This window comes from Harpegnathos saltator, unplaced genomic scaffold (assembly GCF_003227715.2).
Source record: "Harpegnathos saltator strain DR-91 unplaced genomic scaffold, Hsal_v8.6 scaffold182, whole genome shotgun sequence".
Classification (NCBI taxonomy): Eukaryota; Metazoa; Arthropoda; class Insecta; order Hymenoptera; family Formicidae; genus Harpegnathos; species Harpegnathos saltator.
Window position 1 is genome coordinate 190,242 of NW_020229964.1, and position 23,262 is coordinate 213,503.

A 23,262-nucleotide genomic window follows, 5' to 3' on the forward strand; every position below is an offset into this window, starting at 1 on the left:
CCGGAGTTGGACGCGCGGAAAAGGATTGCGTTTTCTATGACTGGTGACACTGTAATTATCCCATTGTCAACGTTGATATTAATAATACGCACGAATTTCTACACACTAGACGACCAGACAGATGTGAATGCACCAAGGGGTAAGTTAATGAGATTCCCCAGCAATTTTTACCTCAACCTGTTGGTAACAACGACAGAAATTTTACTTTTCTTAATTGAAAAAAACTTTAGTGATTAATGAAGTAAAAATAGAAATTAATTATATATTTATATATATATTATTTATTATTTTATGTATTTTTATATTATTTCTATTATATATTTAATATTTTCACATGTATATTCATTTATTTATTATTGTATATTCATTTATAAATTATATATATATATAGCGTTTATTTCTATTTTTGCAATGCAGGAGGCAAAATAAACGTTATCCATGTGGATGTAACAAGCCAATACAACTGTGAGTTCATTGCCTTTCAATTAACACTGAGTCGAGCAATTGCAATTGGGACACATTTATACGCTTAATTATTAATATGATATGTTTAATGTAGAAATCTTGTTGATTAAATTTCCTAATTATTTATCAGGGTGCAAGATGACGACGTAATATCAATGATTGCAACTGAACATACTGAGCGCGGTTGTATAAAAACTTGTTGCATACAACGAAATTTTTATTGAAGAAGACAACGGTGTGTAATGTAAAAACATCTTATCATAAATTCATCTTGTCATAAATTCATTAGGCTAAAATAACTTCTGTTAATGTTGATATCTTTACAAACCGGAAAAAATACATAATTATATAAAATTATATATATATATATATATATAATTTTATATATATATAATTATATATGTTTTCACATAAACAAAATGCTGTTAAATGAAAAAAAGATAGAATTTAATTCAATTAAATGTCGACACAATCAAATGTCTGCCACAAACATAAGCAATTGTATTTGTATCACATCTCTTCAATGTGGACATATAGAGACAAAATTTATATACAATCATTTTTTCCCAGGTATCTATTTGATTGCTGCTGATGCATATCAAAGAATAAATGCAAAAATATGTTATAGGATTGCGAAAACGAAACACTAAATCATTCGAAGATGGCGAACGATGAAAATTCTTGCATCAATTACGCAGAAATGTCAAGCATCCCTTTTTGACCCAATCGCGTGAAACACAATTGCATTTTGCACGGGAAAAATTCCAGATCATATCCTCGTCTTTTGCGGTTTGGAATAGAGAGGAAAAAATAACAGGCGCACAACTGGATTGAGTTTTCACGATTGAAGTATCTGCCTCAATTAGCAAACTGCCACGAATCTGGTGAATCACACGTGTCGACGATTCGCGAAGTGATCGCATTCACGCGTTTAAATATGCCTACTGAGGTTGACATTACATGAGTAGAATAAATATTATATAGTAGAATATCACGCGTAATCGTGGGTATCGTGCGATAGGCGATAGTTACGAGTAACCATGTATAATTGGCAACTAGTGAGTTAGCTACTAGGTTCTATGAATAAATTGGACGTACCACAAAGAGTGACACGCCTGGTCAGACGCTCCGAAAATCTGAAACTCGATTAATACGCGTCCCATCTGTAGGTGAAGAGTCTATAAGTAGATCTCTCACGCGGGCAGAACGTCAGTCATATTCATATATTATTTATACTGACCTGGTAGACGAGACACCTCCTCTTTGCTAACGAGATGGCCGCTCGACCTAACTGATGCGTGTACAATATGTAATATATTCGAGCTCGCAAGAATCTGGATCCTCGAAGGGTCTGGTATTCATCGATTAACCCACAATAAACTACTCACGTATACAAAGGTGAGGCGTTTCACGGTCGAATATCTTCAAAAATATTAATGACGATAGTAAATTTATCATAGTTAAAATGTTTCAAGGTTTGCATCTTCTGGATACATTTATTTTTCTTCATATAAATAAATCAATAATTGAATTCATCTCGATACAATACAATTCTACATTAAAATTGTACAATTGTAAATCGTACACTTGCACAATTGCATATTGCAAAAATATATAGTCTCTTTACAAAGAACCTGATGATCTTGAAACAGCCTGTATGCAATCACGTAGAAAAAATAAATATATCCAAATCAACTGAAACACTTCAACTTTATCTTATAAAATGTCCTGTCGTTAATACTTTTGGAGATATTCATCTATCACGCTTTACATGCCTCGTCCTGTATGTATCCACATCAGTCGACTTTTCTTGTTGACAGAGATATACTCATTTCTGTTGAAACCGGACTCTACTACGAACACGTCGGTCTAAAGCATATTTCTTCGCTTATTTTATTTTTTTTCTAATTTAAAAATTATAAATACAAACGAGGAAGTAAGGGCGAGACGGAAAAGCTGAATATCAAACCGAAATATCTCAGAGATAAAAGTATACTTTTATACATTTTTAACATGGTGAGTCTAAAATCCTGCCGCGCTAACTTTTCACGTTGATATACGTGAGTTCTCTCTGAATGGCGGGCTTTGTAAGAGAAACGTCGCAGCTGCGTCTCTTTCGCTTCGTATTTTGCGCGCATTCCGATGAAATAAAACGAGATGAGCAAGAGAGGGTGGCGGGCCGCAAGTCAAGAAGAAATATTTCGAAACGGGAAGATGTTAAATGAGCGAACTGTCCGACTGTCACTCCGCTTAGTACCCAGTTTCTTAGTGTTTAACGAATGTGTGTGAGCTAAGACGATTCCATGAATATCGTGAGCTTTTGTAGAAAACATAACATATTTTCACATTATACATAATTATTATATATAATATTATATAATACATGCTGTATATTATAAATTAATTTATATATATATATATATATATATATATATATATACATACAATATATATATACATTATAATATATACATTACATTATCATTATATTATACATAATGTGAAAATGTGTGTGGTATATTTATTTGAAACATTTTGCGTAATAATCCATTAGTTACTTAAATCAATCAGATAGTCTTCAATGTTGAGGAATTTGTCATGAAAGAAACATTCGGTGATCCATTCAGATTTGACAACTTTTGCACCTGCATCCTCGTACATTTTCAAATCACTCGCAATATAATTCGTCTTCACAAATACATGTGTAACGGAATTATCAAAATTTTCTTTGATCGTACCTTCTTGATCACGAAATATAAGTTTTTCGAAGGTCATATTTTTATTAAAGAATCCATTCAAGCCCCGGAATGTATAAGGAGACAACGTTTCTCGTGAATCTCGAGAGATTTCTGCATCAAGGTCCTAAAAATAGTTTATATAAACTTAAAATAGTGCGATAAATTTATTTAATACGACGAGCACTAAATATAAGTACTCTTCGTAAATCTTAATTACAATATCTTTAATATTACTAATTCGTCGATCCTGGCGAATGAATGTTGCAAAGTTGACGCAGTCGCATCAATATAATAATAATCGTAATATATGTCGTATTCCATAGAGGAATCAGAAGGATTCTTCGATTTGCTTAACAATTCCCACGGATGTATAGAAATCGATGATTTCTGATCAGATGTAACGCGCAAGAACCAATCGAAAGATACTACGTTATCGTGGTTCTTTATAACGTCCAATGCTCGTATCTGAAAAAGCAATTTGCACAAGTCTTTTAACATGTTGATTGCCACGTTGACATCAAGGAACTCTATTCCCGACGTTAAAAATCATGTTTTAAAAATCAACGTATTGCTTTAATATGCTATTTAATTTTAATTTATGTCAATTGATATTAATATTAATATTAATTTTGGTAATTATGCACAATAAGATTGATTTTACGGATTTTTTTAGTAACCTTCAAATATATATTGGAAACTGAATATCCTTGACACTAAATTAAATTTAATTTTTATTAAAATATTACGTGAGGGTCAACTCGTAATTAGTATAATAAAATATAGAATTAATTTCGTGTGCGCAGCTACGAGGTTTTTGTTTGACAGTTAATGTGTTAGAAACTACGCATATTTCGTAAATCGAAGTTGCGCGATAATAGCGAAACTATCATTATTTCTTACCGTATTATTTTTGCCTACTATTGTACAGTAAGTTGTTGATATTGGATTGCTCACGATATTTGCGCTGTGCTGCATCAATACCTTTTCAATATCCTCCTTCGAAAAATCGTCGGTTCCGTTTATCACACAGATTTCTTTACCTTCTAACAGTCGCGTGTGTATTACTGGTTTTTCAAACGCAACGTGCGCAATTTGTCCGCTCCAAGGTCGTGTCAGTATTCTTGGCTTATCTGATGTACATCCCGATAGTTCAAGCAAATCCTCGTTATTGTGTAGATTAGCTTCAGGCTTAATTAACTTATGGATTGCTTTCTTGTTCTATAATGGTTAATATGCCATAAAAAAATAATGTAAACATGTAACTGATAAGCATCGTCGCAGGTTACTTACTTTGACTAAAGACAAGATTTCCTTATTGGTACACGCACTGTACCACGGTTTATCCTGCCTGATATGCATGACTCTAGGAAACCGAAAACTGTATCCAATTAGATGCTTATTACTGGGCACCATCTCGGTCGCTCGTATCGTTAAAATCATGGAATCCTCTGGACGAAGCCACATATCGGATTGAGTTCTCTGTAAGAAATTTCATCATGTAGTGTATGATTGTTCTATAATAACTTGAATCAGGATACAGCGAAGTATCTACGGATTTAGTTTCGAAAAGGTCCAACTTCTGACTCTCATGGAAATTGTTAAAATAGTCTTTTAGAAATTGCGTTTAGAAGTTGCGTTCATTATTTGAATATTAATCTCAGTTATTTTTAATTGCTCTTAATAACCTTTCAGAGTTGAAGGAATTCGTTTGAAGGAATTTGAGACTACTTCACTTTTCGATTTTCATGAGAATCGGAAAATGGGCCTTTCCGAAACTGCAACCGATTCTACTTTATGCATTGAAATATTCATCAGATAATTATCATATCTAATACACATAATTTAACAAAAGAATCTTTACTGTTGCGTAGGTTAAAATGTTCTCGGGACATTCTTCTACCCATTTTGACGAGAATCGCTCTTCGAGAAAATTCCACTCTTCCTTGCTTAGCCCATTGCTCACAGACACGATTACCATAAATGACGACGGATGCTCTTCTTCGCTACTCGCTGGAATGGCAGCACCCATTATAAGGCTATTGAGTTGTTTTGGAAACTTGTTTTTTGTGTAAGAACCGCCAAGTATAATCAAATCTAAATCTTGCACTAAATTGTCCGAATACTGCAAAAAGAATTTTTTTTTATTATTACAACATATTTGATAATAATTTTTATTAGATAGGGAAAATTCGTTTTAGTATACAAAAGTAATATAAAAGCAAAAAGACAGAATAACCAAAAAATTAAAAAAATAAATTTTCTAAATTATAGAACATGATAGTATAAATTACAAAAATAAAAAAAAAATACGCGAAGGAAATAAAACAAAAGAAAAGACACAAAAGTGAAGCAATTAAAGAAAGTTACTAAAAAAATAAATGTCAGAAAATCTCTGAATAATTTACCTCCGCTTTAATCTTGTAACAACCGCCGCCATCCCGAACATTTGGTTTATACAAGAAATCATGACGTTTTACAACAATGCCTTCTTCTTTTCCTTGGAGACATTTAGAGCGAAATATATCTTCTAGTTGGGTCCTTAGGATAAAAAATAATAATGAATAACATTATCCGAATCAAAGTTTTAACAATTAATTCAATTCATCTTTTTTGTAGTGACTTCTTATGTGATTTGTCGTATGTTTTCACCCGGTTTGACATTAATTTTCAAAAGTATATATATAGTATATGCAAAATAAAGTACAAGATGCGAAAATAAAGTATAAGAATATGTTAAATTTCCGAAAGATCACTTTGGATCACTTAAAATTAACGCAATATCGAAACCAAGTGATATCTTACCTATCATCAATAGGAGTAGTCTCACACGCACTTATAGCGCCATGTGCTTTAATTAATAAATTTTCGAGTTGTTTTAGCCTCCTATGATAAGGTATATCAAGGAGCGAGATATCATTATACATAATTATATCGAACGCGATGAAACACGGTCGATAAGGACCCACCGTCTGTAGAAACTTCACATCGACCTTCATACCTTTCGTGAGCAACGCTTTCTCCTTCTTATTCCAAACCATTAATTCTCCGTCTAATATAAAAGAAGTACAATCTGGGTCCAGAAATTGTGCAAACTTAACAGACAGATAACCTGTTGATGGATATGAATGGTGAATAAAAATATTGGAAATTACTATAGCTCTGAAAACAAATTAAAAACATATCCAATTGCTATTTTTCTTTTTATGTTCACAGTATGTTGTTCGTTCTTAGTCTTCGTAACATCTTCGTAACATACCCAATGAATCAATTCCTCCCAACAGAGGTTTCTTTGTTATCTCAAATCCATTACGCGTAAAATATTTATATCTTCCATGAGACATATGAATTTGAGACCTCTCACCATCGTACTTGGTTTGTACGTAGTAATTTTTCGAGGTCGAAAACAGTTTACAAATGTCATCAATACTCAATCTCTCCAAGAGCATTGGTTTAAAATGCGAGAATAGTTGCACATTTTGTTTCATTTTCTTAGAAGAGTCATAAATTGTACAATTCCTCAAACTGGTATTGTACGACTTGATATCGAGAACTGGAAAATAATGGATTAACTTTTCAGATACGTTGAATAATTCGTGTTACTGCAAAATTATATACCATCCAATATATCTTCTGCTTTTATGCCGAGCTGTAAGTCCTGAAGAATAATTCTTGTTAACCATTTCATTTGGAATCCAGTCATTCGCCTAAAAATAAGTCTAAATAATTCGATCTTTTGTTGCATCTTTTTATTGCTAATATCGTCGAGGAATTTATTTATGTCCGCAAGTGCGATCTTGGTACTATGTTGGGATAAGAATTTTTGGAATACAAAGTAAGCACATTCAGCAAAATCATTTTTCTCAAATTTATCTGATGTAAGATTCCTGAAATGTAATATTTCATACTTTATAGGAGACTATATGAAGAAAATTGAGAAATATATATTTTACATTAACAAAATTATCTTGTTGCATCCGCACACCACTGAAAATTTATCGATATACTTCTGCGTCGGGATTAACAGAAAATTAATGCAGCAAGATTAAATGGAAGACATGTGATGATTGAAAGCCCAAGATTAATTGTATAAGACATCTTAAGTCTTATTAAACGTTTGTGGTTTTTCTAAAGCGTGTTCTCATAATTTAACTGCGATAGTTTTTCTACTGATTTGTACTGATTCCCTGTTAATTCCAAAACCAAAATACGTACATCGATATTGAATAGTACTGATACAATATGACAATACCAACCGAGAATTGACTAAAGCTTTATAATCATCACTTTGTTTTGATAATTGACACACATTGGCATAAAGAATTGTCAACGAATGTTTCGTTTCCTTTTTACGGCTGTCATAATCCTTTATGGAGTAATATTTTGGTAATATCAATCTAAGTATTGGGTACATAATTTCATCCTAAAACAAAAGTTAAATCAATACTTATAATCTTAAGAAAGAAAGAGACAGAACTGAGAAAAATATGTTATGCTTTCAAATAGATTGTCTATTATCTAGATACTAACTAGCAAAAATCTTGTTTCCAATGTGTTTAATAAAGTTATTATATTCAATGTGTTTGATACAATAAAAATTTGTTATTTCTAATATAGATCAGAAGGACTTTAATTCTGGCATCTAGATCACATTTGTAATTGTGTATTGAGATATAAACAAATTTTGACATATTGATAGTTATCATTAATTCTTAAATAATTTTTATATCCATTCTTTTTTATCTCATTGTAATTTTGTCCCTAGAAAAAATCTGAATAAATGAGATTGAAATGTTTGTAAGACATACCATTTTTTTATAATTTTAAATTCTAAAAAAATTTTGTATCTTTCTTTTTAAAATCTAACTAAAATCTAAAATTTCCAAAAACTTATAAAAACAAATATGAAAATTACATAACATTTCCATCTTTATATTTCAATATGTTATGGTACATACCAAATTGCCACCATGTGTATTTTGCACTTTGCTGGCATTATTCCTATATTGGTTGAAAAATGTCTTCAAAATTTCTATTTTCTCCTTTTTTATTCTGGATGTTCGAACTTTTTCAAAAAATTCGCATAAGTGTGTGAACTCCATAAAATCCTCAATTTGTGTGTCCATTGTGCTAAAAAGAAATTAATATTAATTATAATTTTTTATTGATATTTTTTCATTACAATTATCTATATCATATGTAGTACTAACAAAGCATAAAAATTATGGAAGATATATGATCCCAAACTCGTTCTACCCTATCTCTATTTCTTTTTCAAAGTACTTGGATCATATGACAAATCTTTCAATTTTATAAACGTTTTGCATGGCTTATTTATTAAGTTAGTAATCAAATGTGAAACAAATTGCAGTAAAATAAAACGTTTTATTGGAAAATCACAAATTTTGTGATTTTCTTAACTTATATGTATGTATATATTATAGAATTTAATAAATATATTAGGTGACATATAAAATAACAGGAATAAATAACTCTATACTGTATTTTACGAAGTAGTTTTAACTTAGTTTACACAGGTCGAATAATTTATAACAGCATAAACTTAGCATAAGAATCTAAATTAAAAGTCGTCAGAATGAAATTATTTGTCACATGATAGTGATTATCAGCCATTTTCCTTGAGATCAATCATGTGGATAACATGATACAAGAATATAAGAAGTTGTTCTATATTACTAAATACAAATTCTAATTTTAGAAAGAAAGAGACATATACAGTTAAAATTTGTTGGAAAAAGAGGAAAAGAGGATTGGTGTAAAATAGTGCAGAAAAGTTCAGTAATAGCAAAAGATTTAAGCCTCTTGCACAATGTCAGGCAACAGGCAATAAGAATAAAAATAGACCAATCACAATAGATTATTCTTGTAAATAGTCGATTGTGATTGATCTATTTTTATTACTCTTACAGCTATTGTAGACGAGCCTTTATAGTCTGTTCTTTTTAGCTGCATTGCTGAACCAATACAAGTTAGAGTAGGACCACTATATTTCTCCTCACTCTAACTTATTGCACCAGTTCAGCAGTGTAGCTAAAAAGAACAGATTCAAGAGGTTTGTTTTCTCTATTGCTGAACTGGCTGCACTAACTTGCACTTATTTGGTCTGTTCTTTGTAGCTGCACTGCTGAACTGGTGCAATAAGCTAGAGTGAGAAAACCTATATTTGTCTCACTTTAACATATTGCACCAGTTCAACAGTACAGCTACAAAGAACAAACCAATTCTCTTCTTCTCTGCCCCCTTTTACTCCTAGATGTATATCTACTTCTTTTTATGTTCTCTGAGTGTACACTAGTTCAGCGATAAAAAACAGATCTATAATAACCGAGTAGCCAGAAACGGGCACGGTTGGTTGGAACTTGCTAGTGACTGTCAAACTAGTGAATAGTACAGCATCAATTTGGGACATCAGCTCGATTAATCCAGCGGCGACCGATTGGCCACCCTGCTTCACGGTCGGGCGCCAAGTCAGCTGACGGCACAGTGTGTTTCGTTTACGGTTTAGTTGTAGGGTGAGTCGTAAGGCAGCAGCACACAATTGTCATCACGTGAGAGATCACAATGGTGTCTGATGGTCTCGTCCGTGAGCAACGTCCAGCTTACGGGATCCTTTGAATTCTCCGCGGCGAACAGCCCGTCGCAGCCGTTGCACTTGTCGCACCGATTCCACGACGACGAGACTCGGCGAACCCGGTATGTACATCGCACTTCGCATTCCATGTCGCTGGCAGTCTGCGGAGCGATTTCTATCAGTGTCGGGAACGTCACGCGTTAATCCTGCGCACCATCGATCCGAGCGACGATGTCGAATCAGTCGAACGTATCGCGCGAATCCTGTTGATTTTCCCCGACGAGATGATCCCGCGCGTATACGCCAACTTCGACATAGCGCGTACATTTCTCCGCGTTCCCATCCGCGACGCATCGCCACGCACTATTATTGATCTCTTCGCGAACGGAGAGGCTCGGCGCCATTGAATTAGCCGGCCGAGACGACATCTATTTTTCTCGATGTATAGAGCCACCCTCATGGAAACAATATACCTGTTCAAGGATGCGACGGCTCCTCGTCGTTGGCCTCCTATATCGATTGTACCTGCGGCTTCGGCGCGCCATTCTTCGTATGGTCACGTGGAAAACGCGCCTAATTACATAACACGAAGCAGACAATGCTTGTGCCACACCCCCTTCTTCCGTGCTCCTGTCGGGAGTCTCTGCAAGTCGCAAATTTATTTCAATCACCTTCTCGACGTTCGATCTGATCATTATGCTCGTGCTACCGCAAATTGAAATTGTACGCACGCAAGCGACACAGTGTGCATACAGTTGTATATCTGATGGCTTGGTGACTGATAAGCGCTCTGATAGCAGGTGGTTGTTTGGAGAGAATCGACTTCTGCATCTAGCAAGATTAATGCGTTATTATAGTTGTTCACTGTGTTGTATCGTATGAACACAAGTTGACTTTAATTAGAGATATTTCATACATACCTTGCTGTTTCAGTGTTTCTGAATCTTGGATACACAAAGTTGCAAATGTCAGGTTTTATGTTTGAGATTTGGATATAAAGAACTGGCATAATTTGTGTAGAGACAATCTTGTAAACTATATTTCTATTTCAGGTGTATTAAAAATTTAGTTACAAAACACATTACTCAAGATGACAGAATACTGGCTGATATCAGCACCGGGTGACAAAACCTGTCAACAGACATGGGAAACTATGAACAATTTAACATCCAAGCAACACTCATTGTCAGTAAACTACAAATTTCATATCCCAGACCTGAAGGTTGGGACATTGGATCAACTAGTTGGCCTGTCAGATGATCTCGGCAAGCTTGATGCATTTGTGGAACAAGTAACACGTAAGGTGGCAACGTATCTGGGAGAGGTTCTGGAAGACCAGAGGGACAAGCTGCATGAAAACCTGATGGCTAACAACAGTGAGTACAAATATATGCCTCATAATTTGTTATTTCTCTTGGACCTCTGTATTTTCTTGATAATATTTTCCACAAAAAGAAAGTTGCTTATCTAGGGTCCAAACTGTGTTATCTGCATTTATCTATATCCATTGAATCACCTTTACATTCCTCTCGAGTGCCAGATAATGTTCGATAAGTACACGCACGAGAAATTATTGACAGATATGACAAAATAATTGCACTTTTATTCAAATACATGATTTAATAGGTAACAGAATCGAGAGTAGATATGTGAGTAGATTAGAGGATGCAAATCTATAGCAAGATCTTGATTCTTACAATTCGGTATTCCATTTGGATAAATATGCATTGCGCAAGTTGTACACTTGGCACATGCAAAAGGGTTAGTTGCGGAAATAGCGCCACTAATTACTGGTAAAAAAGAAAAGAATATTTTTGGACCCTTGTAAAGAGAGGCATCGATCGGTTATCTATCGTCGTTTCTTGTGATACTCTACAATTTAGAGTAATGTTGATTAATGCACCAATGAATACCATACATAACACGAAACATGCACACTATTTCGAGTTACTTTCTCTCAATGATCTTCGATAACTATCAGTTACAATTAACCCAGATTTTACTTAATTTATTGGAGATAATAATAAGTTCGATTTTAGAAAAGCATAATTCCTATCTCCCCCCTCCCCTCTTTATGTATGTATCCTATATCATATAATCTAATAGAATATAGAATAAAGTTTCAATAATTTTGTCTGTATATCAACGGGTTATTATGTCGTGAATATAATATACATTAAAATAGCATTACAAAATATCCTTGCATGTTTCAATAGACATGTGAATACAGACAAAATTCTCCTGTAGTATATATGTATTAACATCTTTGTACATGGTGTATATCATTGAATCGGAAAGAAAGTACTTTCATGAAGTTTCCTTGTACAATGTTTATCGTAATATTTATTTTGTCGATAATATTACATATACGATCGATATACATATCGATAATATACATTCTCGACTTGGTATTACTTGGATAGAATAATTTACATATTTTTAACATATTCCATATAATATGTTGATGTTGAATTGTATTGTATTGCTGTGTATATGTGTGTGTGAAACACACATATGTAAATGATATGTTCCATGTACAATAGTACATAGTTGATATATCTGTAGAGCGCTTATTACTGTGTTTAGTTGAAACATGTTTTTATTTATTATCTACTACAGATCATTTCTCAATTATTCGTGATGTTGCTTGGCTTATACTTTTGTTAACTTTGACCACATTAACCCTGTTTTTCCCCAACTCTTATTATTTTATTGATAAATGTTCATACATATGCACCATGCAAAGAGACTTGTGCTAAGGTATATAAAAAAGAGACTTCTCAAGGCACGAATACATAACATTGTGTAGAGGACAGACGAAACGGCATTGTGGACGGCATTATTATCGATCTGATGGACCACACGCGTGTTGGAAAAAGACCTTCTGAAGGACGCGAAGAGTCGTTTGGGTTACTGTGGTCACCAAGCTCTAATTAGCCACTACGAGATTTCATTTCCCTTGGTTTCTTAATCGATTCTCCTTTCGTATTAGTACGTTTTTGCGATGCACCGTATAATTTCAAAACGATTTTCAACGATTATTACTTTTTTACTTCTCTCAGTACACATGTGTCCGTCAGTATTACTCATGTTCATATATTTCTGTTTTGTTGCTTGGTTTCTACTTCATCGTTGCTTTCGCAATATATCGGAGTATTTAATTGCGTAAATATCATAGCCAATAAAAAATGTTTGATTGCATACATCAGCGAGTGCAACTTGCACATGCGATCGGTATGAGATTTAAATTCGAGAAACTTTGGATTTAAAGTGTTAAATTATTAAAGTATTAAATTATATTTAAAATATTCAGTACCTTAATATATGTCACTAAGCATTTTGTATTATCTTTATCTATTTATTTCCTGTATAAAAGTACTTTGTATTTCTTAAAATTGTTATTTTTCCTGTCATTATTTATTATATATCCATTTACAGTTAGAATTATTTATGGTGTATTTAATTCATCATTAATATTTGATTGGTCTATAGTAGTCCTAAATTCATAACTATGAATCCTACAACGTGTAATCAAGCAAAGTGATTTGCGCTAAATACTCCGTTTTTTTTTTTTTCTTGGGTTACGTTCGTCTTCAGTTTCGTCAGCATTGTCGTTAGGCATTTGCGTAGGAGACAATAATAGTTGAGCAAAACATAAGAAAGATCGCGCGGAGATTGGGACTGGGCTGTAATGGATAGGTCAGACATCAGTGGAGGGTGAGAGCTCGAGCCCCGAAGGGGGTCCGGACACCCCGCCAAATACTCCCGTCACACCATCACACAAGACTACGACGGGGCATCACAGGCAGTGGAGGGAATTGGAGAAGTCCGAGCCAGAGCCGGCCGCCTGTTTAGGTCAGCATCATCACCAACGTCATCATTACCACGACCACGACCACGACCACGACCATGACCATGACCACCACCACCATCACTACCATCATCACCACCACTACCATCACCACCACCATCATCCTAATCATCACCATCATCATCATAACTCCCATAAGCAGCATCACAGTCATTTCCCCGCGTTCGAAAAGAAGCTGTCGTACGATCTCCAGGGCATCTGCGATGTCAAAGCGCCCAGCTATCCCTCGTCGATATATTCATGCTACCATGCTCATTGGTGCATTGCTTCTACACCCTCAACGCCACCCTCGAGTCCCGTTCCCGCGAGTCCGACCCCTTCCCACTCATCGAACTGTAGCAGCGAAGGAGAGTCCGGATGGCAGCAGCCGTCGCGTCCTCGGGCTGCTGAGAAACCAAATCGATCCACGCGCAAATCGCTCGGCGATGATGGTGATGATGATAACGACGACGATGACGATGTGGACCAAAACAACGACCAAGACCAAGACCATAGTGGCAATTTGCCGAATCCAGGTACCCGTCCCGCCACTGCCGTCGGATTCGAGACCCCGTCACACACACACACACACACACTCTTTCCCTTCTTCTCCTTGACATAGCCGCGAAGCTTAGTCCATCCCGTTGTCCTGTGCACCACGTGTCTCGATCGTTTGGTGACTCGATGTCGTGTCGCGTATTCTTGGAAGATAAACGTGAGAAAAATTAGAAGAAAATAAAAAACGTAAAACGTAAGAGAGAGAGAGAGAAAGAGAGAGAGAGAGAGAGAGAAAGAGAGAGAGGTTGTCAGAGTCGAGACACCGTCATAATTTACAGAATGAAGAATTGTCAGAGCGAAGATGAGATGAGCGAAGAAGAAGTGAAGGAACAATATAATTACGGTACTTCTAAATTATATTGCGTTGTACAATCTCTCTCCTGTTAAAATTGAAGCATGTGACATTTTTTAATGAATCGATTAACTTATTTTTTCTTTCTCGACTTTTGGCATCTGGAGAACTGAAAACGAGATCTTTTCCACGATGCACTCGGCAAATGCGATTGACTTGAGTAAATCGGAAGCTACCGGAGGAGATTCATCATATCGTAGCACATCCTAATTATGAGTGTGCACACCGTCTTTCCCACAATTTATTTTCTTTCTTCGAGATATTGCTGCTGTATTTTTAGTATACTTTTAGCTCATTTATCTTCACTCTTGCTTTATATTGGTTGTGTATAAGTACACAAACCTGTGTGAACACACAAAATTGACTATTCCATTTTGTACAGACGATATAGATATATCGCATATATATATATTCGGTTGTCCACCAATTTAGCTTCTTTTTCTGATTAGTTCTCTACTTTTTGTCCATTTTTCAGTAGCTTTCATCGTGTATCGCTTCCGCTGCCAATTATCGGCTATTATTTGATTTCTTAGTTCAAATTACTACTCTGCTGTTTTCGTTTGTTTGGTATCATTTGTGCATATACGTGTGTACGCAGGATGTAAACGAAGCACGCACTCGCTCCGAGAAGAACAAAATTGTACTTTAAGTTGAGTGCAGGCAAATCCGAAATTTTCCCAGCAGTATCCATCTCAACTTGTTGAAGAGGAATTTTGAATAATAACGATTAATCGGGACACGCAGTCTCGATGGAAATTGCCTGATCGTTACAGGGGTTGTTAATCGATGACTAGGTTGAATTTATAAAAATAGACTTGGACAAACTTTAATGAGAATAGAAAACCAACACTTAGACAAATTCACATAAACACTCGTCGCATTTCTATCCTATTCCAATGATTTTATTCCAGATTATATTTTTTATTTTCCTAGCGTTAACATTTAATTCCCTTCTGATAATTGCTTTGATTTTTTTTTTTTTTTTCATTTAAGAAGAGACCAATATATACATACGAAACAATATCAGACAGTAGCACAGATTACAGCACAAGATGGTATTAGTATGAATCAAGAGTGCTTATCGATCGGTACATAAATTTATAATATTACTCTGTATGTGGTGGATTATTTGAATATAAAAGCAAGTGTTTGATAATTCTCGGATATGAGCATACGAGAATCAGAAGAACTTTTCATGTCATGTCATGTCATTCACTTAAGAAGAGAAATACAGCATATTATTACCATTCTATGCATAAGCAGTTGTCATAAGTTGCTTGTTTATTTCGGCTACTACGCTTATTTTATTATGTTGCATTATTGCACATCTATTTGCAGTGGCTAATCACATGTGTTAGTGAAGTCTTGCACATGTCTGAGAAAAGATACATTTATAGAGAAATAATTTTTATATTAGTATGCCAAAACAAACTAGAGAAATTTGAAAAGAAACTGAGATTTATATATTATATACAAAACTGAGAAGTCTATATATGCATGTGTATGAGAATTTATCCCGTTTGACTTGAGATAATTGAGTAGATAATTTTTTTTATTAGTATATAGATATATAGTGCTGCATTTGACAAGAGTTGCAAAGAATATTATTATGATATGAGTTATCAAGGTATTACTAAGATTTGCATGTGTACAGATCTAGAGATCACCTCGAGAGATCATTGGTTTATAAACAGAATCAATATTTTTCAAACAGTGGATTTTATTGATAGATTTTGATGCAAATAATACAGAAAATGGATGAATGTGTTACACACTTTTGTGATAAGAGAGTGAGCTTTTCACGAACTTTTAAATGAATTTATTTATGAATATATTCATTATCGGTCGCATGATATATATTCTTTTGTGTATGCTCTGCTTATTTCTTTAATGCTAACAAGTGAGAAGCATACTACAATCAAAAGAGTTGTTTGTGTGCAAATCATTCCTTTCTCTATCTCACCGTTTGAATATTATCCTTCTCTAACAACATTACTTTAAATGAACTTCTATTTCTAAATTTATTATAATGATACACATATGAAATATTTTTCTATGTTGACAACATGTGCAGAGCTTAAGAAACTTGCTTAAAATGGATTTGTTTAATTGTACATTCACGACACACTTGTAGTGTCTAAATATGTTTCTCTCTATTCATTGCTGAAAAAATGTCCCGATTATATATCTTAGTTAAGTAATTCTGAAGTTCTGTGCTTATACAAAGTTGTATATCAGAACTTGTCCTTCAAAAACAATTGGATTAATGCTTCAACTTCACTAGGTGATCTGCCATCATATATAACTCGATTCCAGTGGGACATGGCTAAATACCCCATCAAACAGTCTCTAAGAAATATCGCAGATATTATCAGTAAGCAAGTGGGGCAAATCGATGCTGATCTGAAGACTAAGTCCACGATATATAACAATTTGAAAGGCAGCTTACAAAATCTTGAAAAGAAACAGACGTGAGTTCTATGTCTCTTGCGCAAATTACAATCGACTGGTCACTGCAAAAAAATTACACTCACGACGTTCTTCAACAGGGGAAGTTTATTAACGCGAAATTTAGCAGACCTAGTAAAAAAGGAACATTTTATTCTGGACAGTGAATATTTATCTACTTTACTTGTGATCGTACCGAAGTGAGTACACTTATTCACAGTATACTTTTGACAATGACGCTAAATCTATCTTTATATAATGAACGCATTTAATAAATTCCGATGTTTTCAGGTCTAACTTCCAGGATTGGTACAGCGGTTATGAAAAATTGACGGATATGATCGTGCCGCGTACTACGCAGCTCATCACTCAAGATTCGGAGTATGGATTGTTTACGGTGACTTTGTTTAAGAAAGTCATTGACGAATTCAAGTTGCACGCTCGTGAAAAGAAATTTATCGTACGGGATTTTACGTATAATGAGGAGGAGTTGGCAGCAGGTTTGTCAAAATGATTATCTCTTTGAACTAATATAATATAATAATTTAGGAATGTATAAATGTACGATGAAAGATAATATGTTATAGATATTCTTAGAATAAGAATTCATGTATATATCTATATGTACGTAAAATATATACATTTTATTTGATAGATATGATTGCACTTTTTTTTACAGGAAAAAATGAAATCACAAAGTTAGTGACTGATAAAAAGAAACAATTTGGTCCTCTTGTGCGTTGGCTGAAAGTAAACTTCAGTGAGTGCTTTTGCGCTTGGATCCATGTTAAAGCTCTGCGTGTATTTGTTGAATCTGTTCTTAGGTATTTTGAATTAATGGAAATATACCTGACGCAAAATGTCAGATCACTACGGCGTATTTTAACACTTGTAATTTGTAGATACGGCTTACCCGTCAATTTCCAAGCAATACTGTTGCATCCGCATAAGAAATGTGCGAGACGATTGCGTGATGTTCTAAATCAGCTTTATGCTCATCTAGACTCATCTGCCACAGCTTCGACAGCTGCGCAACACAATCAGGATGTAAGTTAAGACATGTATAAAGTATATTATGTTTACAAATGGATATCTTAACAAATTGATGAATTTTAATTTCTGTATTTTTTATACAAAACAAATGTATAATCAATGAGGAAATTTTTTTATTTCGACAGAATGTAGATATACCGGGACTGGGTTTTGGTCAGAGTGATTATTTTCCATACGTCTATTACAAGATCAATGTGGGTATGGTCGACAATAAGGTCTAATCGCCAAAGTCCATTTTACTTCTCAGAAAAGTCGCACTTCCCATTTTATTTGTGTCTGAATGACATAATTCTTATTACATCAGGAATTTGGTGGCAGGTGCGTACGAGTTTTTCGCCTGTGTATATTTGTGTATGAGAAAAAACGCTGCATTTTTCGAAAATACTTTCGGATTTTTTCTTAGTCTTTATGTTATAATCACACAATCGATTCACGTTGGAGTTATTAATAGCCACATGGTTCTCCTCGAAAATCGTTATTTTTTTAAGCCAATAAACGTGAAATCCTGTATAAACTGTAATATTACTCTGAACTGTGCATAATAGTTCGTGCATTCCCTTATACATATTTCCCTTATGTATTAAAAAAAGAAAAGAGAACGAAATTATGTATAATAACAGAGATTAAAGTCTTAAGCAATCTTTGTCACAGTTATATATTTTTGATTATGTAGTCATCGTCTAATATCTGCAACCGCAATTTGTTGAATTTCGTTAATTTACTTGTTGATTTTTTGAAAATTCTGTAGTTGGGGAAATTGCGCAATTTATTTTATATAAAGTAACACGATGTATGACAACATTGACATGCGTATTATTTTCAAGTGGAGCAGCAACTCTACCTGTTGATTGATTCATTGTATACAAAAAATTGAAACGCCTGTCTTTACATTAACGTGTAAGAGAATTAGATTTATGCAAAAGATCTATATACCTTGTTTTATATATATATATATATATATAAAGAAAGACGTTCACACTGAGTATGTCGTACATTTAATAACAAAATGAATGTTATTCGCAATTTAGGAAAGTGAATCTAGCGGTAAGATAGATCCGCGATATTAAATGAAAATGACATATTGATAATAACAAGTCGGATAATGCCATCAGTGCGACTGTCATCTTTTCGATAAAAATGTTACGACACTATTATTGCTTTATCTATACATGTTTAACGACGATTGTCGTACTCAGTACGTGTCATTGCGCAGCTATTTGATGACATGATTATATCTGAACCTATAATCATCAGTAAGTGTGTATTAAACACAGCCCTGGAAGTTTTCGTGTCAATGAAACTGTCTATTAAAATCTTACTGTTGAATACTGAGGTAAATTTTGTCATGCATTCTTATAACATCTCATTATATCGAATATTTGATAACTACGAAAGAAAAAAAAAACATTTTTTTTTCACATGTTCATGACGTATATGCAGGTAGATTTACAGAATTATTTATATGTATAGAAAATCGATCATATTATATTATTGTTCAGCGTTTAAGAATTTCGATATTGAACGTATATGTTACAATTATCAATTAATGACCAAATTTCAGTAAACTGAAATAGCAAATTTATTGAAAACATGTGATTATCAAGAATATTGTATGCTTGATAAATTGACCGAGTTTCTGTTTCTCTAGAACTTAATTCCCAGGAAAACAATACTGATCATTAAGTATTAAGAAATATAGAACGAAAGATATTTGTTATTGATTGCAATCAACCATAGGAATATAGTAATTGCGTTTTTTTTTCTTTTTTTTTTTCGTTTATTCTCATTCGACCTGTAAATTTAATTTACCTACTTATAACCGATATTGTAAACTGATAATGTTATAAACTGCACAAAGTGAATTTTTCAAATATCATGTACATTATGATATGTTATAAAACTGTAATACAAAGATATGTTCGTTGAAAACAAATCATGTTGTTAAAACAAGCCTAAATTCTCACGTTGTTGATCATAGTGTAAATTGCTTGTATATAAGAAAGTTCTATGTATGACATAGTATTATATACTATCGGATTATCGTACATTACATTTTGAGTTGCAAAGCTATGCAGGTTAATGTATGTTTTAATTAAGCATAAATTTAGCAGAAATTAATGATAATACCGATCATACGCTGTTTTTGCCTCTTAAATCCACAAAGAAGAAGTGAACACTGGCATGTATTAATGAAAAAGATATATTGACAGTTCAATATGTAGATATTGTTAAAAAAATGATTATGCAGTCAATTGACTTCTGTGAATTATATAGATAAATGTAATTGTAGAAATAATAAATATTAAGTTCAATTGTCAGTATTTCTTATTTATTTATTATTAGATACTTTCCAAATATAGCGATACTAATTTCATTTTTTATATCGTTCATATAATTTTTATGATTATATATATTTTTATGTTATACGATCTATCTATAGGCATAATAATAGATATATTCAAAGCCATGTGTCCAAGTGATAAATTATATGATTATAAAACAATGTAGCATGTATCTTCGTAAGTATGTAATTTTATGTGATACTTTCATGTGTATTCAGTACATTTAATTATAAAAATTACCATGTGAGTAATGAGAAGATTCATATAAAACTTTCCTATATATGTATATTTTTACGAAAATTTGTCAAAAATGATAAAAGAATCGTTGTAATACATTGATATTTACGTCTTATGTATTACCTTATGATTTATATATTTAAAAAAATATGTGGCATATAGTTTCCTCATTCTATTTTGCAAGTTCTATTTAGAAACTCCCTGTTATAATCCAATGCGTATAATACTAACTGCTCGACGACACATTACTACTTTCAATTAGTGCCTAGAAATAATTTCTTTTATTGTTGCTTTCTAACACATACTAAGTATAAAAATGATTCTCCAAATATGGATGAAAGAATTTACTGAATAATATGCCTGATGATGAATAATAAATATTACCTTCATCTCGGAAATATCTTGCTCCCAATCTTGAGAACCAATTAATTTTACTGCTTCTCGCAATATGTTCCATACTTTAGCAACATTCTCTTTAAATACAACTATAACATCAGCTGCATGAGCAATATCGCCAGAGTCTTTCCAACAATCATAATCTGTTGCTACTGCTATAGCTGCATATAGAAGATTTGCTTCTTTTGCTAGACATACCTAGTAAAATATAAACATAAACTCAAGTGATATTGTTACATTATACATGTATACAGGGTCTGCCAAAAGTTCCGGAATGGTTAATTATTTCAAAAAATAATGATTGTTTAAAACAATGTTTGAAACAATCATTATTTTTTGAAATAATTTGCTGTTTCAGAACTTTTGGCGGACCCTGTATATCTATTAATATGTATACTTCTGGACACGTAGTCATGTTAATTAAATGTCCACCCCAAAGACGAAATGCTTTACTCTCTGCTTTAGAAGAGAAGCGTGGTCCTTCAATTGTTACTATAGTTCCGCCTTTCTGCACATTATATCCTAATCTCTTTGCAGCTTGTACCAAGACCTCTGATGTTCGTGGATCAAAAGCAGGTTCCATTGGCATATGGCATACTCCTGTAATTTGTTTTGATATAATGCATTAATATACTAATTAACAATATATTAACTTTTATAAATAATAAGTTGAGAAAGTTTACTAACCTTTGTATTTGCTAGAAGTTCCATCATAGAATGTACCTTTCCTAGAATTAGTTCTATCTAGGAAACTATCAGGTACAACTAATTGTCCTCTGCCAATAGATTCTATCAACGATCCACATGCTGTAGATGCTAATATATGAGTACATCCAACAAGTCGTAATGCTTCTATATTAGCACGGTAATTGATTGCTGTAGGACCGATTAAGTGTCCTTTGCCATGTCTATGTTAAGTCAGGAAAAGAGACATCGTATAATGCAACAATATCAATAAGTAATGAAGATGTAACTAAACTTAAAATAAATTATAAACAAATAAGACAAATTAGGAGTGAATAAATTTATTAGCAATCTTACCTGGACAATAACACTACATCCACTCCATGGATACATCCATGATAAAGATTGCTAGTAGGATATCCAAATATATTTTCTATGTCTTCACAATTTGAAATACTGCTACAATCAAACATTTCTTCTATAAAAATACCCAAACCTGAACCACATATTATTCCTACCTGAGATACAAAAAAATACATTGATGAAAATATACAATAAACTTCTATATCGTAATTCTACAATAAAATGTTTTATTTGTACGTGCAAATTAGAAATAATTCTTACTTTGATCTTGTTTGCCATAATGAAAAATTTATGTTCTCGAATTACAAATATAAAATTCTATTTTTTAGTCAATCTCCTAAAATAAATGAATAACCAAGTATTCCCGTGACCCAAGATCTCAAACCTTTATCGTTATCGCTCATGCGGGCTAATGATGGGCTCATATGATGTGAGCTGATTGATAAATATAGGGAAGTTTATTTACTAAATTTAGAAGGAAAGCCCTGAGACCGGTCATCCGAAGATTTGCAAGAGGTCCCCTCTGAAGAAGAGCGTGTAAACTATTCCATTATATATATTTCTCGGTGACGGTAAAATCGTGTGGTTCATGTCTATTCTACTTTATGATAATGATTAATATGTTTCGTTTTTTCAAGCAAAAATACTGAATTTTCAGCTATTGTCCTTTTTAAATCTAGCAATTGACCAGAACTCTAATGAAACTGATCGACTTCCAAGAAATTTTAATTTGTTTAAAAAAAAATTTTTTTTAAACTTTCTCAGTCATCACCGAGAATTTATACCTTCACAAGTGACATTCCTTGCAAATTTTGATTTATCCAGATCTCGTTCTGAGTACCTATTATGGAACTCGTCGGAATCGATTCCGATCGAATTTATTCCGTTATTTCCTAGATTTCTATTGGCCGCGTTCAGTAGAACAAAGTGATCAGTGAGCGCTTAGTGATTATTGTCTGTGATTGGAGCATTCTTTTAGATTCTTCATAGACCCGGAAATATTTACCAATCAGGAGCGAGATTCGGTGGAAAATCTAATAATGTTGTCCAACTGTTGAGTCTACTGAACGCGGCCATTGTAGTTCCCCTCTCAAAAGGGATGCAGATGGCGCCCTTTCCCAGTGTGGAAAGTCGGTGTCGTTGAAAATGCCGTGTTGGTTGCTCTCACGTTCCTCTCTGGCACAATA

General features: G+C 33.5%; 3 protein-coding genes across 7 annotated transcripts; 1 reads left to right on the forward strand and 2 right to left on the reverse strand.

Annotated features, from left to right (window-relative positions):
• Positions 1 to 2,978: 2,978 nt before the first annotated feature.
• On the reverse strand, positions 2,979 to 9,711 carry DNAlig4 (DNA ligase 4). Of its 2 annotated transcripts, none has more exons than XM_019842873.2 (12): positions 9,547 to 9,711; positions 8,159 to 8,330; positions 7,457 to 7,623; positions 6,819 to 7,087; positions 6,460 to 6,753; positions 6,006 to 6,312; positions 5,609 to 5,741; positions 5,065 to 5,325; positions 4,494 to 4,682; positions 4,104 to 4,421; positions 3,438 to 3,668; positions 2,979 to 3,327 (listed from the first exon to the last, which is right to left on the reverse strand). In XM_019842873.2, exons 2-12 carry the CDS (start codon positions 8,324 to 8,326, stop codon positions 3,016 to 3,018), a joined length of 2,649 nt encoding a protein of 882 aa, XP_019698432.1. In that variant the 5' UTR covers positions 8,327 to 8,330; positions 9,547 to 9,711; the 3' UTR covers positions 2,979 to 3,015. The 2 variants fall into 2 exon arrangements, with proteins under 2 accessions (XP_019698432.1, XP_011144744.1); XM_011146442.3 differs by lacking the exon at positions 9,547 to 9,711 and adding an exon at positions 8,411 to 8,595.
• A 10-nt stretch (positions 9,712 to 9,721) lies between these two features.
• Positions 9,722 to 20,216, forward strand: Vha44 (V-type proton ATPase subunit Vha44). Of its 4 annotated transcripts, XM_025297607.1 has the most exons (10): positions 9,930 to 10,592; positions 10,726 to 10,759; positions 10,845 to 11,168; positions 13,492 to 14,178; positions 16,837 to 17,023; positions 17,102 to 17,200; positions 17,292 to 17,500; positions 17,680 to 17,824; positions 17,903 to 18,047; positions 18,179 to 20,216. In XM_025297607.1, exons 3-10 carry the CDS (start codon positions 10,883 to 10,885, stop codon positions 18,272 to 18,274), a joined length of 1,854 nt encoding a protein of 617 aa, XP_025153392.1. In that variant the 5' UTR covers positions 9,930 to 10,592; positions 10,726 to 10,759; positions 10,845 to 10,882; the 3' UTR covers positions 18,275 to 20,216. The 4 variants fall into 4 exon arrangements, with proteins under 4 accessions (XP_025153390.1, XP_011144745.1, XP_025153392.1 ...); XM_025297605.1 differs by lacking the exons at positions 9,930 to 10,592; positions 10,726 to 10,759 and adding an exon at positions 9,722 to 9,914; XM_025297606.1 differs by having other exon boundaries at positions 9,930 to 10,759.
• Positions 20,217 to 20,480: 264 nt separating this feature from the next.
• On the reverse strand, positions 20,481 to 22,525 carry LOC105186337 (S-methyl-5'-thioadenosine phosphorylase). The gene is made up of 6 exons (XM_011146445.3): positions 22,337 to 22,525; positions 22,070 to 22,230; positions 21,716 to 21,936; positions 21,426 to 21,628; positions 21,017 to 21,226; positions 20,481 to 20,897 (listed from the first exon to the last, which is right to left on the reverse strand). Exons 1-6 carry the CDS (start codon positions 22,352 to 22,354, stop codon positions 20,859 to 20,861), a joined length of 852 nt encoding a protein of 283 aa, XP_011144747.1. The 5' UTR covers positions 22,355 to 22,525; the 3' UTR covers positions 20,481 to 20,858.
• Between the last annotated feature and the right edge of the window lie 737 nt (positions 22,526 to 23,262).